Source organism: Strongylocentrotus purpuratus, unplaced genomic scaffold (genome assembly GCF_000002235.5).
Source record: "Strongylocentrotus purpuratus isolate Spur 01 unplaced genomic scaffold, Spur_5.0 spur5_scaffold_11, whole genome shotgun sequence".
Taxonomy (NCBI): domain Eukaryota; kingdom Metazoa; phylum Echinodermata; class Echinoidea; order Camarodonta; family Strongylocentrotidae; genus Strongylocentrotus; species Strongylocentrotus purpuratus.
Genome location: NW_022145596.1, coordinates 14,309,085 through 14,322,176, shown reverse-complemented (window position 1 = coordinate 14,322,176; position 13,092 = coordinate 14,309,085). Strand labels below are relative to the sequence as shown.

At 37.7% G+C, this 13,092-nt stretch overlaps 1 protein-coding gene across 1 annotated transcript in view; it reads left to right on the top strand.

The window, feature by feature from the left end:
* Positions 1-13,092, top strand: part of LOC576341 (C2 domain-containing protein 3) — a 35,782-nt gene that overhangs the window by 11,700 nt on the left and 10,990 nt on the right. The window contains exons 16-35 of the mRNA XM_030981288.1: positions 23-281; positions 588-676; positions 1,515-1,629; positions 2,080-2,198; positions 2,614-2,715; positions 3,254-3,340; positions 3,835-3,939; positions 4,545-4,624; positions 4,858-4,904; positions 5,403-5,561; positions 6,244-6,372; positions 6,790-6,884; positions 7,244-7,381; positions 7,957-8,106; positions 8,475-8,579; positions 9,102-9,294; positions 9,935-10,084; positions 10,632-10,895; positions 11,638-11,784; positions 12,615-12,726. Coding sequence (XP_030837148.1) covers positions 23-281; positions 588-676; positions 1,515-1,629; positions 2,080-2,198; positions 2,614-2,715; positions 3,254-3,340; positions 3,835-3,939; positions 4,545-4,624; positions 4,858-4,904; positions 5,403-5,561; positions 6,244-6,372; positions 6,790-6,884; positions 7,244-7,381; positions 7,957-8,106; positions 8,475-8,579; positions 9,102-9,294; positions 9,935-10,084; positions 10,632-10,895; positions 11,638-11,784; positions 12,615-12,726 — 2,645 coding nt within the window. The remainder of the gene's footprint in view (positions 1-22; positions 282-587; positions 677-1,514; positions 1,630-2,079; positions 2,199-2,613; positions 2,716-3,253; positions 3,341-3,834; positions 3,940-4,544; positions 4,625-4,857; positions 4,905-5,402; positions 5,562-6,243; positions 6,373-6,789; positions 6,885-7,243; positions 7,382-7,956; positions 8,107-8,474; positions 8,580-9,101; positions 9,295-9,934; positions 10,085-10,631; positions 10,896-11,637; positions 11,785-12,614; positions 12,727-13,092) is intronic.

Sequence of the window (13,092 nt, the reverse complement as noted above, 5' to 3'; positions counted from 1 at the left end):
TTTACTTATAATTGCTGTATAGGTGAGTATGGAGCTTGCATCAGACAGCAAGGATTTCGCCTCGGCTTTAGCCAAAACCAGAGTGGCCGAGATGCAGGGGACAAAGATTGTACCCCTCCCCTCATCGGACCCTAGAGCGGGGCTAGGTCATCTCACAAGGCAGGCATCACCTCCATCATCATCATCCAAGCATGCTTTGCCAGGCAGACACCAGCAAAGGGATGGAGATCAGTCTAGGACGGTTGGGAGGTCATCAGCTGTGATTCAGTCTGGTCACTCAGGTTTGTTTGCGTGTGAAAAGACACAGTGGGAAATATGTGCAAACCCTTCTTTAGAAAACATCTCACTGTTGATTATTTGAATAAAACTATCAATGTGGACAGGCATCATTGGCTTATTAGAAATGCTGGGGGAGGGGGGGGGGGGCAATTACTCAGTTTTACCATAAGTTCCATGCATTACACATATGGTGTTCATTCTATTTCTTTCCTATTTCAGTGACTCCCAGTAGTAGACGATCTTTATAATACTACTAAATAACAAGTGAATAATATATATATAGTTCTTTTTTTCCCTCTCATTTGTAGGAGCAGACATTGGCCATTCAGAAGCAGAAACTACCCAAACCACCAAGACAAACAGGGAAACAACTCCAAAGCATCAAGATGGCTTTGAGGTTGGTTACAAAAATTTGCTTTTTTTTCTTCTTCAAATTTTGATATTTGCCTCATGGCATCTAAGTTATCTTTTGTGCATGAAGATACTTGATATATTGAATTATATTCCATATACTAAGAATCTTGCTCTACGATTAGTCAAAAGTAAATCATGTGATGTAAGATAGTATATGGGCGAACTATCTTACATCACATGATTTACTTTTGACTAATCGTAGAGCAAGATTCTTAGTATATGGAATATAATTCAATATCATTGATGGGAGAAGCAAAGTTCGTTGCACTGTGTATATAGTAGTACTATCTACACAGTGCAACACACTTTCATTGAAGATAGAAGTACTATCTACACAGTGTAACACACTTTCTTGTAATACGTTGCGTATGCTCTCCTCTTTATAGTGTTAGTACGCGAACTTTGGTCATGCGCGAACTATGGTCACACCACCATACTGCATGCACTGTATGTATCGCGTTTGCTAGCTGTTAATAAATCACTTGTTACTCTAAAATGACGGAAGAAGTGAATGTTTCCGATGTGGAATATAAAGCAAATAATCACCTTTTGGTTTCAGGCGATGGCAAACTATCACTTCCTCGGCGATATGAACATATACGTTATCTTTCCACAGCTTCGCTTTGGAAAGATAGCTACATCCAGATCGCCTCAGAAGGGATAGTTTGTCCCATCACCTTCACCAACGGTAATTATTTGCTTACTATCTTATATATATATTTTTGTGTATCACAGATTATGATATTTTTTATCTCCTATGAGATTGAGTTTATTGAATCATCCACCCATATTTCTCATGATTAAATCATTATCCTTACCAGGCCCTAACTCTCCATTCTTTGCTGTATGTAAGAGAAGGTCACCTTACCACCTCATCTATACCAGGAAACACTATGCCTAGACCCCACCCTCATCCTACTCTACAGTATTCCTCAGGTGAGTTTAGGTAGTGTGAAAACAAATGATGACATATTTAATAAGGAATACATTGAACGCACACTGCTATGTGTTTGAAAAGGTTTTCATTAAAAAAAGTATAGTAAATTTGTACTGACAAATTGTGAATAGGACTTTCTGTGCATATATACAATTACTAATCTACATTGAAAAGAGTTTATAGATATATTATTCATTCTGTCTTTAAAAAATGAAATTCATAAAATATGTATGATTTCAGTGATTAGGATATATATCTATGATGCAAGAAAACATTCTTATTCTGTGTAAGCTTTTGTAATAGACGAGAAAAAATTACGATTCTTTCATATCACACAATTAACGATACTGTATTAGCTATTGGTGCCCAGACGTGCTATGTGATGCAAGATATGAATAAATTATCAACAGGTATTTCCTTCTTCTGTTGTCTATACCAATTATATATAGGAGGAAGAGACAGAGTGGTGAATAACACTTACTTGGTTGGTCGTATGTTCTGGTTGGATGATGCAGCTAGGTCTGATGTGTGTTGGGGTACCACTCAACCCGACTTTGACTTTGTGCAGGTAATGAATGGATTCTCTCTCTGTCTGTCTGTCTCTCTCTCTCTGTGTATGTCTGTGTGTCTGTCTATCTCTCTCTCTCCCTCTCTCTGTCTTTCTATCTTTCTTCTCTCTGTCTTTCTCTCTATCTCTCTCTTTTGAGGGGGGAGATGAAATACATCCATTCCTCTCAATTTATTTTCAACTTCCGGAAAGAGACAAAGACAGGAAGAGGTTTAGACAACGAGAATATATGTACATTGCAAATGAAAGATGTATCGAAAGTTTTTAAGGAGAAAGGGAGGGGATGAATGAAAGAAGATAGAAGATGAAGAGGACTTCCAGTTTTAAATGAGAGATTGAACCAAAGGAGAAACTTGGAGAAGAGACACATAAGAACGACTATAAATGTTTTCCATTCTTTTCTTTGATTATTTAGGTATCTCCAGTGCTTCTCACACAGTCGCTGCTTGAGAGAATGAGGAATAATTTCACCGTGATTGAAGTCTGGGATAAGAAGACCTCTGCTCAACATGACCAGGTAAGTTCATATAAAAAATATAAGGGCCAAATGGTAGACTTGGTCCATATTCTTAGCTAAATTTGGAGGTCTTTAATTCCAAGCAGGCCTAGGGGGTGTTTCACAAAGACTAAGATCGATTTTAAGTTGGACTTAACTATGGCAGGCCATTCATGCCACTGGTTGCTCTCACCATTACGATCTTTAGATAATATTTTTTCCTTCAATAATGAATTTTCAAAAAATGTAAATTCTGTAGATCATTGTGACCATGATTTGTACGTCCCTTGAGAGACCAATGCCAGTAAATGGTGAGAGCAAACAGTGGCATGAACGGCCTGCCATAGTTAAGTCCAACTTAAAGTCGATCTTACTGTTTGTTATTTCACAGATAGTTTCTTTTGTACAAGTATATTAAATGGATAATATTAGATTTTTTTGACATTTGACATTCACATTTCAAGATCGTCTCCCTGAATTTTCAAGCTTTCTTTTAATCTAAAGAAGTATGATTCAATCTTTTTTTTACCTTCATGTTATTGTATTTTATGTTATCTAGTTACTTGGTATTGCCAAGCTCCCCTTACATCAGCTCTACATGTCGTACAGAGATCAGAGAATCGGCAAGACATTACTCAAGTCCCAGGTAGGTGTGCTTAAACTAAACCAGATCTTGTTTTTTAGACCAGTGACTTTAACTATGAAACAGACACATATACATGTACACCATCTTTAGTGCAATTCCATAATTTACATCTTCTAGCTTTACAAAATTATCAATATGACCTAGAAACATTTGATGTCACGGGAATGACATATATATCTTGTAATTGATGAAATATTTAATGAAACAATAATATAATTTGTGTGCCTCATCCAATAAAAATTAAAACACTGCATTCTGGTATTTTTACCTGGATTTATATACCAAGGCTCTCAAATTTGTATAGTGTGAAACTGATAAATCAAGGAATTAATTATGTGGTGAAGTGATTTTTAACGGGAGTGGGAATCCAATTATTTAGACATAAAGAATTGATGAGTCTTTGTTAAGAACATTTATATTCCATAGTACTTTATGGACCAATATCTGAAATATAAACCTGTACTACAAACCTATTTTCTCCTTTGACTTTTTAGTATCCTGTGGTGGCTGTAGACAATGAATTGCCTATCACTGACCCTTTCACTGGTCAGCGATGCGGACAGCTGACCATACTATTAGCTCTAGGATCTCAGCAACAGGTAAGAGAAATGCCTACTCAGGGCCCTGTCTTATCAACAGTTGCAATTAATCGCAACATATTTGTGACTGTTATCAATCACAGCTATGTACAGAAGAGACAGAAGACTGTAAACTTGTGTTTGATTGGAGTACTCGCGTTTGGTTAGGATCAATCGCAACTCTTTATAAGACGAGGGCCCCGGTCTCACTTTGGAAGATGATATACATTGATTATAATCAACTGTACTTGTAGAGTATTCAATGGTGTAGATAGGTGAGATAGGTGTCATTTTCAGAAAGCTGTGATAAAGTACACTGGTTTTTCTTGCTTGTTCTAACAAAATTTCTCTTTGCATGTTAAAAGGCAGCATTAGCCCTTTCTTTAATCATTAATTCCAGAGCAAACAATGTTTGATACACTTGGTATCTAATGTTTCACAAATCTAAGAACTGGAAATTATAGCTAGCATGGCAATTGTTCATATGGCATTTAGGTTGACTGTAGATTGTCTGTTTCTCTGGGTAGGCTATTGTCCAGGGAGTAGGAATAGTTTTTTCCTAAAACAGAATTTGGTGTATATGAAACCATATACATACTATAGTACTACTACTTTTTTCTCTCCAGGTTTCAGCATTGCAGAGGTTGAAGTCCATCAGACGAGATGCTACCGATGTACCAGAGAGACCAGTGCGCTATGGAGAGAGGTATTAAATATCCTTTATATTACATCACATAGTTTGTAATAAATGAAATTATTGCATATTACATTTTTAATGAAGAGTATGATAATCTAAATCAATTATAATCTAAATCAAGTATCGTTTTTGTCATATTGTAATTTCTATGCTATACATGTACATGATCCATGTTTATCAGAGTTTTCCCATAGTCTAAATCATGGAAGCAGTAGTTTGACCTTTATCTTGTCTTTTTGCAGAGCTCACGTTCATTCTGCTGACCAAGAAGTGGAAGACTCGGGTGCAGGTGAGACACGTCACTTGTTTTGACATTGGGGTAGAATATCAAATTTATCTTAGTATCGTCTGAATTTGATAGGAATTGATAAAATAACATCTGTTCCTGTGTTGAAAGTAACAATGTTTTGTTTGAGAGATATCACACATTGGATTATACTGCTTACCCCTCCCCCCACCTTCTTTCTCTCTCTCTTTCTCCATCTTCTCCAAATTCCCCCTCTATTTTTGTCTGTGTATCTTCTCTGTCTGTCTCTCTCTCCCTCTCTCTCTTTCCTCTGCCTGTTTGTCTCTGTCTATCTGTCTGTATGTCTGTCTCCTTCTCTCTCTTTCTCTCTGTTCTCTCTTTCTCTGTCTCTCTGTCTGTGTAACTGGCTGGCTCTCTATGTCTATTTCTCTCTCCCCTCTCCCTCTCTCTCTCTCTCTCTCTCTCTCTCTCTAGCTCTATCCATCCATCTTTCCCCATCTCCCACTCACTTTGTATATTTATTCCCTTTCTGTAATACAGTTGAGCATGTGTTTGAGGTAGTGATAGAGGGCATCCAAGGCCTCCCTCAGCTGGAAGACTCTGTATGGGGAGAAGCAGACTGCTTCATTCAGTATCACTTCCCTCATCAACAACAGCAGCTACAGCAACAGCAGGAGTTTGGAGGACTGATACAAGACAGTAAGTCATTATTTCGACATTATATTTCCATTTAACTTGATGATTTTGTAAAAAATTTGGTACAAAATTATTTTAGAGGCAATGCAGATAAGTTGCCACATTTGCAAGTTCATCTTTTTTGTTTGAAATGCAAAGATGAATCAATGAAACAGATGTGTCATAGTTGAGTGGTTAGAACACTTGGCTTGAAATTTGAAGGTCATGGGATAAATCTCCAGCATGAGACAAAAGTCTTTTGCATAATATCACTGTACATTTTACCACTCTCAACCCAGGTTAGTTAGCATAAGAGTCCCTGATACAATTTGTTCCCTGTAATGCACTTTGTGTTTCAAACCATGCCAGTATAACAATTAAGGAAAGGGCATATTGACGATTCAGTGTGCTGTTTGCACACCATACCAAAATATCCTTGTTATTTTAACTGTGTTCTTAATAAGAATAATATGTACATTTATATAGCGCTTAATACTACGTTTCTAAGTGCTTTCATTGTAATTATTAAGTATTCAGTTTGTTTCAAGAACCTTTCAGTCAGAGGTTTCTAGAGGTACCTCTTTTTTATGCCGAGAAAGAAATACAATTCAGATTAATCAATATTGAATTTTTTGATTGCATGGAATTGATTTGAATTGACTCTATTCACCACTTTCATAATAACTTTTCATTTTTATTTATACAGGTAGTCTAACCCTCAGACCTCACCGTACTCCCACCACACTGTGTGTACCTGACCCAGTATTCAATGATGTTTGCAGACATAGGGTTATCTTAGTTCAAGGGACTCCAGTACAAAGAGAACTACTCACAGGTAATGCTGTCAATAGATTTACTTAGTATATTTATTGATGAATGAGATGGGTACTGGCAAAGATTCTAATTCTACTTAATTGCAAATTGAATGCAACTTTATCAAAACCTTACATATTTTTGAAATGTTGGGGATAACTGCCAACAAGATAATTTTATCTTTTGGGGGATGCTAATGATTATCATTTTAGACCAAATATTTCTTGCAATAATGATGTCTTGTAATGTAAAATGGCTGAATAAGAACAAAACATTGTTTTAAGATAAATACAAAAATGGGAAGAACTTGTGTCAAAGATGCTTATATAATTTTTTTTTTTTTTTTACCCCATTATTTGGTATGAAATATGATGACATTTTTTCCAAAGACCTATGTTGGCAGTCAGCAATCAGTAATCCATTCTTTTCTTCCTTACAGCCTGTGCAGGTGTCGGTGGACATGCTGGAGGCATTCCATTTGAGGTCTGGTGTCGGTTCTACTACCCCAACGTCAGGGATCAAGTCATTGCTAAAGTAAGCCAAGACAAATCCATTGTTTGATAAAGCAATTACACTTTCATGAATAATCATTAAATGTTTTGTTTTGTAACTTTATTCCTCTTTATGTCCTTAGTTTGGCTAATGGAATAGCGACTCCATGCCATGATGATCTCGCGTAATATATCTTGTCTCGCTGCAAGTGTATTGTGAAGATTGTAGCCCTTACACCTCTGTAAGGATAGTTTTTCCCATTGCCTGAGTAATCTGGATAATCTGCATACTATCCGTCTTCATAAGTCTCTACTTGCTGTTCATTAGTTTATTCTGATATGATTTATGTCAAGTTTTAGTGAAAACGAGTCATGCATTTTCTTGTTTCTTTGTCTTTGTAGGCTACCCTACCTTTAGCCAAGCTATGCGCCATGGTTACCATGCAGAGGCGAGGCGAGCCGAGTGTTCAGACCTTCTCATTGCCCCTACGAACTCATCAAGATGATCAAGAGAGGGCAGCAGAGGAGTCTGGTCCTAAGGTGTGTAAAGCTTAATAACACAAAATACCATGATTGTGTACATCGCAACCGGGAGGCAACTTACCACTGTATATCCAACTGAATTTTAGCTTATGGTCCTTCAGCATTGATATGAATTCTGCTGTTTGTACAGTGTTTGTCTATTTTAAAGAGATTTAGCATTCAATTGATTAGCCTTGGTTATTAGAGGAATTGGACCTTAGGATTTTATCTTCAAATTTGTATATCTGATCAAACCAATTGTGTTGAAATGAAGCAATTTTGTCTTTCTTTGTCATTATTTTAAAATGCCACGATTGTCCAAGGGAGGTCTTAGGATTATACTGGAGTAAATGGATCCACCAGCTGTAGAGTTTATAAAGATTAACACTGTCAAAAAGTACATTGTCTAAGTTAGCTCATGAATCTTGTATGTTCGTCTTTGATGCTGATAGCTTCATGACAGTAGACTACTCGATGTAACCATCAGCTACAGACAGATCGTGACCTGCTGTAGAAATTATAAAGATTAACACAGTCAAAGACTACAGTAATTGTCTAAGTGAATCTTGTTTATTTGTCTTTCGTGCTCGTAGCTTCGTGACAGTGGTCTACTCGATGTAACCGTCAGCTACAGACAGACCGTGATCCAACACAAGACCCATCCATCGAGGGAGAGAGGTGCTACTGGTGGAGGTCCTCATGTATCGCTGGCTCTTGCCATTCACAGGGCCTGTGGGCTCAAGGTTTGTAATCTCTTTGCTATCCTCTATTATAGCCTCACTTTGTCCATACAAACCCTTCTTTACTATATTGAGATGTAAATGTATATATTCTATAAGGCTGTTGCACTCACTGTCTTGGCAGTAACAGTCTCATGGCAGGCAACTATCAATATGTGCACCAACCTTTCATAAATATAGTTACATAAACATACATTTCTGTCATGTAATGTTTACACTTTTGTTTCAAACATGTTTTTTTTTATGCCTATCCTAAGTTTATTAAGTTTTGCATAAGAAAAGATGAGTTTATTTGAATTTTTTTTGTAATATTCCTGCAATTTAAAGCAGATTGTTAGTATGTTTAAGACTGGTGTTTTTTGTTTATCCAGTCTGCAGCAACATCCCTGGCTCGCCATGACAACGGGATGCAGTACCCAAGTCAGGTTGGAGTCAACTCGTACATCAAGATACAGCTATCATTCATGGCCAAGGATGTAAGTAGCATCACCTTATTGGGACAGACACCATTGATTTCATGTACCATGAGATTTACTAGTGTAGTGAAGTATTTATTCAAAATAATCTACAGACTCTATAAATTTAGAGGAATTCATGTAGGGTGTTTTCCTTTCAATCTTCGCTTTTTTGGCATTTAAAAAAAAGGATAGAAATCAAGCCCATAAAAGTTCAATTGCGTGAAATTTCCTGAGATCACCTACACATATTTAGTGTTCATATATGTTCTATCTGGGACACTGATACACATTTATATCTTATTACACATCTGACCTGCCAAATAATCAATACATCAGTGATGGAATTATCTGAGTCTATAAGCAGTTAAGGTTCTTTTCTCAGAGTTAATCTGGAAAAGTATACTAATGGAAAATGCTGAAAAATAAAGCTATATACCCGGTTGATGATGTCTGTAACTACTTAGAGACAAAATTCAGAATGTTTGTTAATATTTTTATTCTATATATTATATTATATGTTGTTTCTTGCATTTTTTTTAGGAGATGCGTGTGACAAGAACCATTGCCAGGAGCTTCTGCCCAGAGTACAACCATCATGTAGAACTCCCATGCCCCCTCCTCCTTGCACCAGGGGAGGGGGAGGAGGACGATGATGTGATGAGTCTGGCTGAGGCCTTAGAGTCTGCTGATCTCATCCTGCAAGTGTGGCATCAAGTACCTGGGTTTAGAACAGGTAAGGACTGAGACAATGGTTAGAAAGAAGAAATCTAAGGGCAATTATATTTAGGCAGACTCAGAGAGAGACAGAGAGATGGATGGAGAGAGAGAGAGAGAGAGAGAGAGAGAGATAGAGAGTGATGATGTGATGAGTCTGGCTGAGGCCTTAGAGTCTGCTGATCTCCTCCTGCAAGTGTGGCATCAAGTACGTGGGTTTAGAACAGGTATAGAATGAGAGAGTGATTGAGAAGGAAAATGAGACGTGAAAGTATATTTAATGGAAAAGTATGAAGGGAGCTGCAGAGAAAGAGAGAGATAGAGAGGGCGGCTTATAGGCAGACAAACGATAGAGAAAAAGGGAGAGTGACCAACAGACCGACATCATCATGAATATAGACAGAGAAAGAGAGTTAATGTATTAGAAAGAAACAAATAACCCTGTGATGGAAAAATAAGATTAGATTAAAAGAGGAGAGAGAGAGAGTGAGTGAGAGAGAGGAGACAAAATGGAAGTATTCCATCTCCCCCTCTTGATCTATTAAAAAAATATATTCTTTTGATTTCTTTTCTTCTATTTTCTTTCTTTTATTACTCAATTTTGTATGTATATGATGCACCTGCTTGAAATGTGCTCCATCTTCCATGTTAATGTACAGGTGAAAGTGAGAGACCCCATCAAGTAGAAGACACCCTACCGAGGGGAGGAGGAGGTGGTATGATGGGTCACCGGGTCATCGCCGAGACCGGAGACGTTCTGATCGGCTCAGCTACAATTCCTCTTGTGAAGCTGCTAGCAAATAGAACAGGTAAAGTATGGGGATGCTTCTGTGTTATGTAGTTAATTTGTGGCTAGTGTGTAGTTTATGTACATACGTGACTCATTTCATTTTTGTTTTGAAGAAGTCTCACCAGTAATCGTGAAAGTGCATGCATACCGTAGAATGATCACCTTAATAAGTTATCTATGGAGCATGTTTTCCCTAATCTTCCCTATACTTTGTTTTAAAGATAATCATTTTTGATAGATATGGAAAATTAAAACATCTCAAATATATTTTCTTTTAAATCATATTATTGCTCACCTCAATTCTAATACTCTCATTCCTGATAACTACCAAATAGTTTTACTCAGTAATGCATCAATATTGTGCCACCGGCGTAGCACACAAAGGGTGTGGTTTTACTCCTTATAGTTATGAAGATAAACAGTTATCATGCCCAGTGATGTGAAACCCAAATGAACTGTGGTTTTAGAAATATTTGATGTATGTGTTTAGAGATGGAAAACTCAATTTAAGATACATTTAAAAACTGTTATACATGTTCAAAATCAAACATCTTCTGTTCATCCAGGTCTTGAAGGCTGGTTCCCCATCAGTCTACCACCGTTAGGGTGGGACACCGCACCCCTCCCAAGACAACATGACCCACTGAGTGACACGCCCGAGCCCCACCCCAAGCTGCTTGACAGGGTGGCAGGAGGGGTGGAGCTGGCGGTCAAGTTTGGACACCAGGGTGACCGTGAGAGGGTCATCGATGCTGGCCGGAAGGTCGGATGGAGTCCAGATAGTCTGGTACTGGAGGATGTGGAGCAGATTTGGGATGAAGGAGTCCAGGGTGAGTGCATCAGGAAGTTAGGTATCATGTTATTTATTGATTTGTTTCCAGGTCTTGAAATTGATGGGCCTAATTGGGAAATTAATAAATTTGATAGATTTATTTTTTAAATCAATTTTATAGATATCCCATATAATTAAATGATATACAGTGCGTCCTCGAAAAAATGAATCCGAGAATTATTGATGTTTTATCATAACTTAATCACAATTATAAATAAAGAAATGACACATATTTGTAAGGCTTAGATCCTCCTTCATCTGATGCAGCTCATATGATGCATATTTCATGCATGAGTGATTAAAATTAATTTTAAGAAAGGAAACCAAAAAGTCATTTGGCGGGCAGTATCTGAAATTTAAAGAGAAAATCACATTTCTAGAAAGTTAATTTTCTGCCCTTTCATATGACACCTCAATCAGGAAAAACGAGCCAGGAATAACGAAGTACTGTTTGTTTAAAGTAATGCTTGCATTTCCATATTTAGATTAAACAAATTCATTTTCACTGGCTGCCTGCAGTAGCAACAATCACAGTTGACAAAAGACTTAACTCCGTTTCTTTGACGATCAGCATGCACAAAGAAGACAAAGAGAATAATGAATGTTTTTCATTCGTTCAATAGTGCAAATATTTTCATTCGTTAAAAGGTTAACATTAATTCTATTCAGCTCGGCGCTATTGAACTCATAAGCATTCATTATTTGTATACTAATACAATTATGACTAATCCTTAACCCAGACCAAGGTTCATCCAGTTCATTATCCTGTGAAGTGACCATTGATGTGGACGCTGCCTGGTTCCCTGTCCAGCCATCACTCAGACCAGGTCAGACCCAGCTTGACCCTCACACCAAGGCTTACATCAGATATAAGTTCTATGACAAAGGTAGGTCACTGACATATGTTATCTGCATCACTCTACTGTGCTAGCTCGCAGAGGAATGAAATGCCCCAAAGTAATAATAGCGATTTTTTAAATTTTTTTTTAATGGATTCTATATGTACTACATGAGGAGGCCAGTAGGCTCAATTGGTAAAGCATCTGCCTGTCAAACCAAAGATTGTGTGTTTTTCGATCCTACCACGGCGGATGACTGAAGCCTGCGTTGTGTGTTAACGTGCTCCTCACCTGTTTCATTTCTTCCCTCCCTGGTCTATCTGGAGTTCTATGCAATGTTTGGAGGAATACTGTCGCTGCTTTGTAAATTGTACATATTAGGTGTGATGGCTCAGTGGTAGAGCAATGGTAGACCAATTTGATGAGCTAGTGCCCTTCAGTAAGGCATTAATCCTCATTAGCAAGTCACTCGGAGAGGACGTAAAGCTGTAGGTTCCCTGGTTGCCCACCTACAAGCAATACACATGCTTTCTTAGCAGTCAGGTAAAACAAACAAACAAATCAACAAATATAATAACATTGATGCTGACACAAGAATGACACATCAAAGCACTTTGTACCCAGTGGATAAAACACTCTATTGTTTGTTTGGAGCCAGAAGGGCATTATCTTGTATACTTTAATACAAAGTTAATGCCCTTCTGGCTCCAAAGAAACAATATATCATTACCATTATACTCTTGCCTTCCCAAACCAGTCTTTCTAAGGGATTCTGCCCCACTTGTTATGCAACAATTAATATCTTGATAGTCCCATGAGGAAACAACCTCAATGTTCAAAAAGGATTTGTCACATGCTTATATTGTTTGTCCATGTAGGTGCAGTGTGTTCCAAGCTATGTTACCTAGACCAGACTGGAGATGGCCAGCTGTGTGCAGATCTCAAACATTGTCAGGTCCTCCATGCCAATCAGTCTCAACCATTTGCTTGGTAAGTATACTCCTTCTTCTGTGATATCTTCTCCCATCTCCATTGTTTTCCTCTTTCATAGATAATCATTCTTTCTCTGTGTATTTTTGTCTTTCTTCCTTTTGTTGTGTTCTCTGTTATCTTGTTATGGTCTTCTCCATACTAGGTGAGGTCTTTGAAGCTCTTGTGTCATTTAATTTCCGCTTTTCCCTTTTCCTTGTTTGTTCTTTTATCATCTGCCTTTTCATAGTATACTTTACTTACTTACTTACTTGGGCCTATTCATCCCTCTCTGTCCTGTGCTTTCATTTCGAGCAGACTCCAGGTGTAACCCTTCTTTTTTGTACCAGCCTGCTGGAGCTCTCTCTTTCTCTTCCCCTGGGGATT